Source organism: Folsomia candida, unplaced genomic scaffold (genome assembly GCF_002217175.1).
Source record: "Folsomia candida strain VU population unplaced genomic scaffold, ASM221717v1 Fcan01_Sc029, whole genome shotgun sequence".
In the NCBI taxonomy this organism is placed as follows: domain Eukaryota; kingdom Metazoa; phylum Arthropoda; class Collembola; order Entomobryomorpha; family Isotomidae; genus Folsomia; species Folsomia candida.
In genome coordinates this window covers 1042231-1056006 of record NW_019091221.1, presented here as the reverse complement: position 1 = coordinate 1056006, position 13776 = coordinate 1042231, and the positions used below count along the sequence as shown (strand labels likewise).

Here is a 13776-nt window from a genome sequence, read left to right as displayed (position 1 = left end):
GTGGGGCACCCGGCAGACTTTGTGGAGTACCATGGTCCATATGATGATCACGGTAATGTTTGTATTTCTGGGAAACGTGGGCGAAACTTGTGGAAAGATGTATCGTTCTAGGAAAGTGTGCTTAATCCTTGTTGTGATTTGGCTATTTGGGAATTTTGTCCTCATGGTGAACGTTTACCAAGGATCGATTTATTCCTGTATGACGGTTCTATTCCCACCCCCGACTCCACGTGGGGTGGAAGATCTTGTCAAATTGGATATTCCGATAGTAGCTGGGGATACATTCTATGATACTGTGACTCGTTCCGATAAATCATACCTGGTGGATTACATTCTTCCCGACTTACGCGAACGGATAAAACCGGGTAAAAAATTGTACGAATTTCTGCGAAAATTTGAAGAAAAGTTACTGTCGACTCAAAACGGCTCGATTAATGCGATGGTGAGACAAATTCTTGTGGAAAATTCTCCCCGGGGTCATCCAACCATTGCGTTATTAATACCTGAAAGCATAATTGATTATTCTGAGTGGATTTTTAAATTTCTGGGGAACCGTCGCATCGTGCGAAATAAGGGCGAGTCCCCGTTCCACATTGTGGAGCATAGAGTTGGGCCTACTAATTTTCTGCTTCCATATTTCAAAAAGGAAGCGGGACGTTTCAGTGAGTCCGGGTTGGCGGGGATGTGGGATAATGTATATAAGATCGCTCTGGTTTTGCGGCATGCAAAATTAATTCCTGGTGTAAGAATTTACTTTAAAGTGGTACAATATTCCTTTGGGAATGTAAGGGAGCCCGTGACATTTCATGAATCACATCCTGTCTCCATGGAGCTGATTATGCCGGCGTTTATTATATGTGCAATTGTCATGGGGGTAGGAGCGGTGGGGTTTATTAGTGAATGTTAATGCTTACAAAGAATATATATAAATATGATGCATAATATGTGAGGAAGTTGAGACTAGGGACGTAAAATCAAATTGCATATGGCATGCCATATTGCATGAGAAAATGTATGTATAACATGCACATGTGCTGACTCACTGTTCCAGTGAATGCAGCAGTATCACACTCTCGCCCTATCTCTCTCACACGCGCATACATGCAATGCAAAATATGTACCTGAAGCTGTACTTTGTTCATGAAAAGCATGAAAGCAATGGGAATAGATTCATGTATTTAGGCATGTAGTTGCGGACAAAACTAACTGCGACCCTGGTCAAATTGACCGCGTTTCTTTTTCGTCTGACCTAACGTATACAAACGATCACGGTACGGGTGGGGGAGGAATTATAAATGCCGCAAATAAAGCATGTATGTATAAATGTTGGAATATTTATGTATTTGTTTACAACAGACGGATTTATTTAATTCAGACACTGAATAAGAAGGTGCCGTTGTTATTAATATGCACGTCAATGAAAGACCTAGTAGGCATAGTTTTTGACTGATAGTCGCGTTCGGAGGACCTACTATGTTGTTTTTTTAGAATTTATGGCATTAGACGAAGGATCCGTTTATATACATATTTCCTGATATATGTATAAATATTTGTATTGAAATAAATGAGACAAAATAACATTAAGGCTAGGAAAGGTAAGCAATTATATGAATTATAATATATTCTTGATTATAACCGCCCACAACATAAAGGGTGTTCAAGGTAACAGATTATTCGATTATAATCCAAAAATCTCTTATTGGACAATTATAAAAATAATTACTATAGATTATAATCCAATTTCCTGCTGCTGTGAACACCATTATATTTTTTCGATTATTTTTCAACCAATTGTCCCTATAAGTACGTTATGTGTAATAGCCTGCATGCAAACGTTAAAACTTTATTGTATACATACTTTGCATTTTCGTAATGCGCAAAAAATGTCAGTAGCTCCAACTTACATCATTATTTATATTTTCAGACCATCGATATATCTTTAATATGGATTCCAATTATAAATACCTGCAAAATAAATAAATATTCTGGAGTCCCTGGAAATTCCCAGAGTGATAGAGGGTCACACAAGTGCACAATATTTCTAAATTTTGCAACATACAGATATATAAATATGTGAATGAATTGAGAGTTTTTTAAGAGTATAGTATAAAACATATACAACATACGTACACAACCCAATCAATCATCAGGCAAACCTTGTCTGCCCGAGTTAGATAATTCTGTCCAGCAAGATAACAAATACGCAAGTGCACCCAAGCATATGTACTCACTCTGTTGTAAAGTTTCCAGCTTAACCTAAGCCTGTTTGTACATATTTCATTTATTCGCCTCGAGTATCCACTGTTTAGCATACAGGCGTATGACCCGCTTACCATTAAAGTTTTATTCATTTAGTTATTCCAATTCAACCGTCACCTAATCCTTGCTCCTCTTATCAAGTCACATAACTCCTGATAACATACATAACTTGTTCCAAATAAGCAGTTATACATAAATTCAATCCTCCTCGGCACTATTCTAACCAAATCCGTCTCCATCACAAAATAATTCCAAGAACTATTTGGTCTAAAGTAGGGAATAATAATTTCAACATTATGACAACCAACGTCGATTTCCTGGACGGAGTCCGCACCTACAAATCTTTTCTGGGGAGTGGTTCCTTCGGATTTGTACTGGAAGTTGAGAAAGAGGACCGAACCCCTTCCGCCATAAAATTCATTTACCCAACGGATGACGAAAAGAAAAAGGTCCAAGGCGAACGAGAGGCCTCGTTAACCCAACAACTTCCCAGGCATGAAAATCTGGTCACCGTTAAGAATTCCGTGTCAAATAAATGTCTGAGTCCAACCCAGTTACAGCAGGTTTTCATCCATTGCAAACACGTGACTAGAGCTAAGTGGGAGGACCTGCCATCCAAGTTAAGAACATTGGGGTGGACCTGTATCGAGATGGAGCTCTGTGGAAGGAATTTGTGGGAATCGATACGTGATCCAGATACAAAGTTGACATCCATGTCTGTCCAGCTTAAACAAGTCCAGATTATCCAAGGTCTAATTTCAGGGTTGGGATTTCTACACAGCAGACAAATCATACATCGTGACTTGAAGCCTGGCAATGTCATGTTCAAACTGGAATTCCAGGTCCCAATAAAAATAGGAGATTTTGGCCAATGTCGCATCGTCCCTGGTCACGAAGACCCTACGCTCACTAAGACCAGTATTGGAACGACGCAATACACAGCGCCCGAAGTGCGCAGCGGAACTGGGAAATACTCTTATCAATCCGACCTATTTTCACTTGGGCTAATTATTTGGGAGATCGTCGCCCTGCTAACTCCACGTGAGTGCCAAATCCGATTTGATAAACTACTTAATGATGGAGCTGATGACCAAGTTCGAGATGACCATCTCCTCATTGGGAAGGATGCTAAGCAACTTGTTCTAAATTTAACTAAAAAAGCTGTCAATGAGAGATATCAGAGTGTTTATGAGGTGGAGAAAATTATTCATGGCTGGAGATCCGTGAGAAATCCGGTCAATTCTGCACAGAACTATATTACTGGACAAAATCGTGGTAACGCTTTTGTCGAAGGTAAGCATTACAACATTTCCGAGTTTTCATCCATCAGATTTCGGGAAGAGTGAATCTGCAATTTACGGAAAAGTACTCCAATGCCGCCAAAAGTATAATGGTTGGAGAGGGTTTGTTGCTACCGAAAAGTTGGGACCATCTATAGTATAATACACATATGGGAATGTGGATTGCATATGAGAGAGTGTACAACAAACTCCACCCCTGTAACGCTGGGATACTAGAGCTATACAATAATATGCATACTTTTCACCCTAGTTGTGTGATTGTGGTGCAGTAAGAGATGCGAAGTAATATTGTAGATGGATATTTGCCCATCTACATTCCCGTTCTCCAGTAGTTCTCTGTAGAAGGGGGACGAAGTTTTCAGCCTCTCATATGGGGTTCCCTTTTTAATTGCTAATAACCAGCATTTGGATGCTTGCGACTGCGATCACCGTAATGATTACGGAGAAAAAAGGGGAATATAAAGTGCTAACACTACATGGAAAAAAAATATACTAAATGTGCCAGATTTTAATAGAAATTTGGTATGGGACAAATCTTAGGGAGTTTAGATCATAAAATACGCCACGCAAAAATGGACATTTTCTAGACCCGCATTCATAGCATTAAACATTCGTCACATATGCATCATATTTATGGAAATCCACTCACATCATGTATGTCACGTCCAATTGCATTTAAACCTCTAAAAGATTATTATTACTTGCAGCATTGCCTTTTGGACTTGCACCCTATGTCCCACCTTCCAGAAATCCTGTTTATCCTTCCAGCGAAAGCGCAGATGACCTCATTCGCCGGATTTATGAATCAAAACAAGTGCGGGACCCAAGAGTTTTGAAAAGCCCTCCCTCGCAACTGGACCGAACTAAGAGTCTATCAGCACTTAATGTGGCAACGGATAGCAGAAGATTTAACCATGGCATTGAAACGCCTCGAACCAATGTAACCAATCCAATCCGAAATTTCAAGCAGGAAACAAACCCACTGCCGCCAAATTTGACGTATCAACACGACCCACATAACAATATTAACTACATGTTCAAAATTGACCCCAAAAAACCAGCAGGTGCCACAGAATCTGGATCAAATAATACGCCAATGTCACTCCCCTCTTTTTCCAAACAAGTGCAACCCGATCAAATACAAAGAACTCAGAACGTGGTTAAGCACAATGCAAAGCAACCCATTATTCCTGTCGGCGTATTCTTCTCCTTGGACACGATATCTGCAGCCACATTCGACCAACAAGCTAAAACATTCAAGCAAATTTACGGCCCAAAGCGCAACCTCGTCTGCTTCCATGGAGGGCTCGTTCTGATCTCTGATTTTCCTCATGACGTCCCAAGCAGCAACATTATCACTATGCGAGAAATCTTGACACACCCACACATTGAGCAGCTTCGAAACGTCGAGACCGTTGGAGGAATGAGGTCACTACGAGTTGAAGAAATTCTCGCTCACGTCTTCATCAAGTTGCACGAAGTACTGAAACGCGAACTACAATCGTCCTTCATCTCCTACGCCATCTCGCATCTTTCGTCCTTCAACAGGAAGATGTACTATGTCCTAAAGAATGCGATAGAACTTGCAGAAATTCGCGCCATCCTGGTGCGAGAGTCTGACGCAATTCTTGCCCATGCAATTTACACAAAAAAACTATTGTGTGAACCCACCTCGGCTGTGGTGGCAATCGAGGATCCTACCACGAAGGGGAGTGACGTTTCGATTTACAAAATTGTAGAAAATCGACTCCAGCTCAGCAAGGTTTACGGATTTACAACTGGAATGAAGGAATGCGTGAAAAACCTGCCTGCTTTATCGCGCCCAAAGATTTTCTTATACTGCCTCGGTCCTCACAGTAAAGACGAAAATATCAGGGTTATACGAGAAGCGACGGATGATCGTCAATGGGTGGACGCAATGAAGATAACCGTGCCCTTGGAGGGTGCTACGTTGCTGGCATGTTTAAAATACGATTCAACCTATAGTACCAGGTGGGATGAGGAGTTTCAGTTCGCCAATTTAATACAGATTGTGAAGACAACGCCAAACCTGACGCACGCTCAGATTGAACATGTCGGGGAGAATTTACCATATGACAGAAAGACATATAAACTTCTGTTTCCCAAAACTTTAAACAATTAAGCAATCAGCATGCAAATATTAAATATAAAGTGTGAAATCCATTGTAACAATGATTAAGATCATAATATAACCAGCAGTAATAATGACAAACCAAATTTATAGTCTCCCATATGGAAGACGTACTTTTACATTGTGGATTTTATTTTGCAAGCCTGATTCTCCTACCAGGGACTAGACACAAATTCTCTTCAAAGTTTTGCACTAAAATGTTGGTGATTATGTATGCATGACGGAACAAGTTGATGAGAAGGGATATCAGTAAATGCGTTTATTTTATTAATTTTGCTTTAAAATTCTCAATATTTAGGATGAAAAAGGCATCCCCTTTTTAAAACGCCTAGAATGTACATCTGACATATATCCCAGGAAGATGTTCACTTAAGGCTATTCCGTCCCTTTGCCCAACTAGACGAATAAATCCTTCTTCAAGGTTTGCTGATCGTTAAATTCATCGTAATTTAGATTAGTTCCAGGTGCTACATAAAATAATTCAGGAATTGAAAATAACTAAATAATTGTTAAACAACTATGTATCTAGGACACATACTATCTTTATTTTCGCTCCTATTACCAATTTATGTAATAATTTTAAAGTTAGCCTCCTATAGAAAATCATAATAAACAAATGATATCATATGCAAAATAAATATTTGTATTTACTTCTTAATTAGAAGCCACAGTGGACCAAATTGAAATAAAATCGACCGGACCGGGGCCAATCACCGAAGGGGGCTTTAATATTAATACACTGTAAAGCATACATGGGTGCAATGTCGGGTCGTGGTGTCCTCCCACTTATCATAGTCCCCCAAAAAGTGAAGGAACCTGCAAAGTATTATGTGGGCCGTGTATTGAAAACAGTTTTAGAACAACATTTTCCTAAATTGTGTGGTATAAAAATAAATAACGTGATTTTTCATGATCACGCAACGTCTTCCAAGACGGCAGAGTTCATCCAAGATGATGCAAAGGCCCTTGAACCTAGATTGGAGATAAAAATCACTTCGAATAGTGAAATACCCATACAATCCCCAAAAGGATACAAAAGGATACTTGAAAACAAAAAATTTCTGCAGAGACAGAATTTTTTAGACGGAGTTTGGAAAGAGTAAAAATGAGTCTTTCAACTTCTGAGGGCTGTGGGGGAGGCATTTTTGAAAGTAGAGAGTTGAATTTTTGCACACAACTATTTTAGGATAACGTGCTCCTCTGTTCAAAATTTTGACCCGCTACGACAAACCGTTCCGGGGTTATTCAACGACAAATTCGTCACCACGTTAACAATCAACCTTTGGTAGTTGGTTTGACACCTTTAGTTGAAGCCTTCGGAGCAGTGTGTGCAAAAAGATAGCCTTTTTGCTATTTATTCATGCATTTTTGCCTTCTTGACTTTTTCGATGCCCTTTTGCCTGTTTGCCAGCTAGATGCGATTTTGGATGTTTCATGCCTTTTTGCTCGATTTTGACGATTGGAACCGATTTCTTGTCGCTTATGAAGTTTTAGAGAAATTACAGAATATATTTCATGTTTTAAAAATGGTATTGGATGGTTCTTGCTTTCATTGAAACTTCCAATTAGCTGAATACTTTTCCCCAAATATTTTCAGGGTTGTTTTTACATCGTCATCAGCTTCATTAATCACATTTTCGGCTAAATATCATATTTGGGAGTAGTATAAAAGACGCGATGAATGACTTTCACTTTAATTTTATCGCAAGGTATTCGTTCGATATCGCCCCAATCAGTAAAAAGGCACCCATTTTTGTGAGCAGAAAGGCACACACTGCCCCGGAGTAAATGTTTAATTTATTTATCTGAGTGTAAAGGCGTCCGCTGTATCAATCTGAAGAATAAACTACTTATCTATCTATCTACTCACAAAACTACTGCCCATGTGGTCTTTGTGTGGGTTATGGGGTTTTAATTAGTGGGATTTAAAATAATAGAATGAGAAAGTTGCCTTTTATTGTAAATTAAGGTACAAATCGAGGAAATATAACTTTCTTCCGTTTGAATTACTTTATTTAATTAGAGATCATGCCCAGTAACACCTGGCGGTGGAATACCATGACCCCTGCTGACTGACTCGCAGCCAAATCTGTAATTGGAACAGTGCCAAATCAATTGTTGGGATAACCAGAGAAAAAAAAGATGGCACAATCTTCTCGCTTACAAAAACAATTTTGGCTTTATCGACCTAAAGATTAGCACTCCAAATACGTCCCTCATATCAAATTCCAAACCTTCGTTGTTACCTGCTTACTTATTTCATCACCTTATCAGGGGCATATCTCACAATACAAATTGAATTAACCAATCAATCAAACTTGAAGTGTAATTTCCGGCTTGATTCGCGTCACCCCATTTACACACTTATGCACTCTGCGTGCGTGATCCATTAAATACGAGGACAGGTTTGTGTTTCAAACCACTTTCAGATCACACCTCTTGCCAAGACCTCTGATAAAACAGCTCCATATTTTGTTCAGCCAGAACTTTGCCATCAGAGGTAAATTACAGCAAGAAGAGATGTTACCCTACTGGATAAGCATTCTACTCACATTGTCCTTCGCCACAGCTTCGAATGGATGGCCTTTGGTAACTTAACTATACCTTAAAATTTATGTCTTGTCGTCATTTTAAACTTCCCCACACAGGAGGAGCTGATCCGAAACGGAACAAAGTTAGAGTGGACATATCACCGCGGTGGGGTAAAATACTACATGACGCCCGACATGACAGCGGATGTCATCGACTCGGCGCGGCAACGTTTCAATGCAACCCACACAATCAGCGATGGCTCCTCAACTACAAGTATCCGACCATCCACCACCCAACCGACCATGCCGGGAACCACGACGCCAAGTCCGGAAATGATGGAAACCGTTTTCCAAATCGACGTATTACGATACGTGTCCTTGGTGGGAAACGTTTTGAAAGATCAGGCAACCAGGACGACCTTCAAACTCATCCCGGTGGAAGGAGGGGACAATCAATTTCACCTGTTTTACAATGGTGACACATTTGTGGCACCGAGGACAAGACCACCATTTGAATTGGGGGCAATTATACCGGGGCAATTATAGACGCGAACTCAACAATTTACAAAAATACATAAAACAATTTCATAAACACATCATTTTACATTTAACAATAGTGGTTATCATGATAAGTGATCTTGATAAACACTATTAATTAATTACTTTAGTTTGAGAAACTCGACCCACAGCGAGTAGCATATCAATTCGAATGTATTTTTGACGCTGAATCCAACGCCAATAGTTTTGACCTCCGACGCCCGCGTGACCTTGCCGTGACCGTGGGGGCCAAATATGGCTTATTCGTGATGTCGCACATTAATTCGAATGTATTTTTGAGGCTGAATCCGAATCCGTCAATAGCTTGGCGTTAACTGTAGAAGTTAACGGGGTTTATGGAACTTAACGGGAGCGTGAAGCGTGGGAATTTAAATAGTTGGCTATGCAGTTACTCCCACGCGACTGGAATTTAAGTAATTAGCAGAGTCCGGATATGTATGTATTTTAAACTTTTTCAATAATAACCCGATCGGGTTGAAACTTTGGGATATTGTTCCTGGTCAGGCATAGGTCACACGGTCAAAAAAAATGTTTTCACATATTTTACATATTTCCAGGTTTTGGTACATATAAATATGTTTTAACATATTTCGCCGATTTTGCCGAAAATGTGCATTTTTTGATATAGATAAATATGTTTTTACATATTTCAGCCATTTTTTCCAAAAAAAATATATTCTTTTAGAGAAACCTCAGAAATTCACAATTCATAAAAAATTCCGATCATCGTAGAAATAATACCAGAGCATGTTGACATGTTTTTAGTTTGTCACTTCGAAATGTAAAAGCATTTTTTGGCATTTCTGCAGTCAAATAGGCTAAATTTGGGGCAATTTAAAGCGAATTAAAAATATGTTTTATATACATATTTTGGCGATTTGATTGAACATTTTACATAAATATTTCGGGGTTTTTAAGAACATATTTATCCGGACTCTGGTAATTAGCTCATCAGCTACTCCAACAGGGGGAAATCAAATTGTACCGTGACCAGAGTAATTGAAATGCAGGATAACTTGGGCAAACCCTCACTCTGATGTATGTATGTGGTATGACAAAGTCTCCACTGGGAATTATTTAAAGTATAGTATGACGGATTTTTCGCTTTGGGTACACCCCCCACTGGAACTCTAGAACCCGACCTTGGCCGGGCTATTTTAATAAAACTATAAATATTAATTCAAAATTTAGTATGTATTATAGTATGTATGCAACTATGCCACAAAAAATGCTCAATTCAGCAGAATTTGATCGTGCACGGTTCGGTTCAATTGAGCTGAGCGAGCCGAGCTTTTTCGAGCTTTTTTTGAGTCGAGCTCGAGCGAGCCGAGCTTTCTCGAGCTTTTTCTGAGTCGAGCTTGAGCGAGCCGAGCTTTTTCGAGTCGAGCTCGAGCGAGCCGAGCTTTCTCGAGCTTTTTGGGAACCGAGCTTGAACGAGCCGAGCTTTTGAAAATCGCTGCTCGACTCACCTCTAATTCCGTGTACAAAATAAGAATCGAAGCTACCAATGTGAACGAAGAGTAGTGAACTGTTGCAACGACTTATGTCAACGCGGTCATAAATTCGAACATGAATATGAACAGTTGAAATATGATATTTCTCCCCAAGCCGAATGAGCATGTTAAAACGGATCCTAGAAATGGGGTGTTACACGGGAAAAGATGTCCCGCCGTGGCCATCAACAAAGGAACCTCCCACATTGAGGCCTCAACCAGTTTGAAGAATAGTTTGCATAACGTGACCAATCTGGTGGGCTGGTAGTTACTTTTTTCTGTAAAAAACAATGCTGTATAAATGCTGATAAGGGAAACCTTTTTCAAGCTACACCGGGATAGATTAGCGAGTTATGTCAAAAAATCAAGCCAAAAATTAAGAGTCACGTGACACTTATCTTTCCGATGAATGGAAATCCATTTGAAGAAAAATATTGGCGGTTAAGTACAATTTTTTGAGCCAATTTTCTCTTGAGTTTTCCTCCACGGGGCGAAAACCTGGGAGGAGTGCGAACTATGCCCCACTTTTACTTCTTCAAAGGGGCCATTTAACGGAAAGATAAGCGTCACGTGACTCCTAATTTTTGGCTTGATTTTTTGAAATAACTCGCCAGTCGATCCACGTCTAGCGTAAAAATAGGATCCATTGTGAGTCGTATTTTTTTGCGAAATTTAAACATCTAAAAAAGCATGTTTTCACCTTTCCTGCTAATCTTGAAACTTTTTTGAGATCCACCAATTATGCAGCGCCATTGGTAACGTGTCGACATTTTTCTCCAATCGTAAAACCATGCATATCCAATACCCCGCGAGAAACATGAGCATTCTGAAATCTTGCCTGGAAGCAACCAGCAAGGTTTCTACGATTACGTAAACGAGATTAAAAAATAGCCAACGTTTAACGGTTTTCTGGTATTTGAGGCCCCGGAGGATAATCGAGTACAAATACAAATAAGTATATTGCTGAATAAGATAGTTGACAATTCGGCGTTTAATAAGGCTTTTAGCTTCGAATGTGACGACATTGGATTCCAAACAATCTTCAAGGATTTGCCTTCCCTTAATTGTTCCCTTTTGTTGATCAGAGGTTAAGATAACTTGCTTTACGTCCTGAAGTATAATAAAGGAAAATTTTAATTACATAATCATGAACTAAATAAAATTGTTTACATTGTTTACTTACAAATAAGGGAGTAAAATCTACAAACGAAATTTCAACGTCGACTCTATCCTCGCTTGGCGGCTGAGTTTGATTGTCGGAGTCCAAAATTTTAGAAGTGCCTTCGACCTGAAATGAACAATTCAGTTTGTTTTACTATGAATTAATTTATTTTATTAATTTATTTTATCATCGAAAAATTAAAGAAGCATTGTATATTAAGAAAAATCCATCTAGCATGAACATCAAGGATGGGAGGAAAATAAACCCTATTTGGTTACCAACTATTCTTCCTCTAATAAAACATCCATAAAATTTCCTAGGGAAACTATTGTAATTTAGTCAAAAGTTTTTGAATTAGTGTTCTGTCAGAAAACAATACATATTTGTGACCCTGATGAAGACAACATTCGTTGTAGAAAGCTTGGTCGAGTATAAATAAAACTGTATAGTTTTTAGAAATCGAGTCCTCAAAACCGTTTAAAAACTCATTTTAAACTTCAACATGAAAGGATGGAAAGATGTCAAAATAGATATGAATTAATTTAGATTAATCTAAATGCAAAATCAATAATAATATTTTACCAGAACCACGTTAAGCATTTCTCCAAGTGCTCGCTGGTCTGTTTCAGAAGTTTGTTTGCCTACCTAAATATGTACACAGATATCTACAAATTAGGTTAACAGAAGAAAGTTTGTTATCTTCACTCCCTATGTACATATGCAATAAAAATTCAATTTAAATGAACTCAATAGGACAACAGATTAAACCATGACCTTCAGGATCACCTATTCTATTCACAATAACTAACGGATATTCTAAATCTATGGCGTCAGGGTCTACTAAGATTGGATTTGCAAAATCTATTATTTTAAACAGATATGAAAAACTGAATTGCTCTTCACACTTTACTGGTCTCACAACTAAATGAACTCTCTCGTTGTGAACTAGACACATGCAAATTTGACAAAATTGTGGACTCAGAGATGCCCCTTTCAAAATGAAATAATTTTGAGGTTTGACTTTGGTGCCAAAAATGGTTACTGAATCAACACAAAGTACTTCTTGAGATGCATTTTTGGAAAGTTTTGAAAAATCAAAAGATACTTTCATATCCTTGAATGCAATTCTTGACCCCGATCCATAGTTTACGTCTCCTCCTAATTCCCCACCAATGGAAAATGCCAAATTAAGCGATATTCTCCTTGAAACTGTTTTAGCAATATTCCTGAGATTGTAATAATTTTTACCTATAGTTTTTGCGAGCCGATGTTTAGCCTCAAACCGCATACACCAATATTGTTTTAGGGGACCCAATTGCTCTATGGCATGAGCATAATGCAGCAAATGATGAAATTTTGGAGTTAAATTTTTTTGTGTCAAATTAATGAATGACTGATGATGCTCCCCTATTAAATAATTCAACAAGCGAACCCCCGACCTACTTATTTGAGGTGCCATTAAAATGCATAAAATTCTTCGAAGTTTTAGAACTTAATCCCAGTGCTTATCATTCATGTTAAATTTATCACCAAATACTGCGGGAAAAATAAGGAAAAAATGACTTGTCTCTGATGCAGAGAAGCATGTTTTTTTGTCGCCATCAACAAACGCAATATCAATTTCTGGCAACCTTGATATTGCATGACCATTCTTTTTCAAGGACGACGACAGCCTGTGGTTAATCTCAGTAAGTGATAAAATGTGGTTTTTAGTAACACGCTTTAGAACTAATTTTAATTCGATGAGGCAAATTCTTTCCAAGATGTCGTGCATAATGTGGGGTGCAAAATTGGACGTAACATGAACCCCTTAATATCATTTACAATTGACCTTTCCTTAATTCCTGTTAAGCTAACGTTTGCAACTTGTAAATCCCTTTCATAATCTACTAAAATTCGCCTTTTATGTATGTCCTCCTCTATGGCTATAAATGTTTGTTCCTTTTCTAACTTACAGAAACGACATCTAAAATTTGCATTACAACTTTCAGCAAAGCCAAAAATGGTATGCAACCCAAGATTATCACCACAAAACTGGAGAACTTGAATATGACTAAATGGACTACTTTCCAGGAAGCTCAAGTTTGGAGAGTTTTCATGCAGCAAATTTAATTCGCAAACTAATGGGTTCAAGATGAAATTCATTCCATATTCTTTGACAAATTTGGATTTTACAACTAAAAGTGGGAAAATATTTTCTAGTCTGGAATTCAGATGGCTGGGAAAATTGGCAATCACAAAATAAAACATTGCAAGTTTGTGAATTTTAGATTTTGATCCTAAAGGGTTGCAGATTTCAATATCATCGTAATAAATTTGC

General features: G+C 38.5%; 2 protein-coding genes across 2 annotated transcripts; both read left to right on the top strand.

The window, feature by feature from the left end:
- The first annotated feature begins 2349 nt into the window (after positions 1-2349).
- Positions 2350-6202, top strand: LOC118439020. Its single transcript, XM_035860029.1, has 2 exons — positions 2350-3552; positions 4268-6202. Exons 1-2 carry the CDS (start codon positions 2556-2558, stop codon positions 5701-5703), a joined length of 2433 nt encoding a protein of 810 aa, XP_035715922.1. The 5' UTR covers positions 2350-2555; the 3' UTR covers positions 5704-6202.
- A 1949-nt stretch (positions 6203-8151) lies between these two features.
- Positions 8152-8814, top strand: LOC110860182. The gene is made up of 2 exons (XM_022109240.2): positions 8152-8301; positions 8361-8814. Exons 1-2 carry the CDS (start codon positions 8233-8235, stop codon positions 8787-8789), a joined length of 498 nt encoding a protein of 165 aa, XP_021964932.1. The 5' UTR covers positions 8152-8232; the 3' UTR covers positions 8790-8814.
- The last annotated feature ends 4962 nt before the right edge of the window (positions 8815-13776 follow it).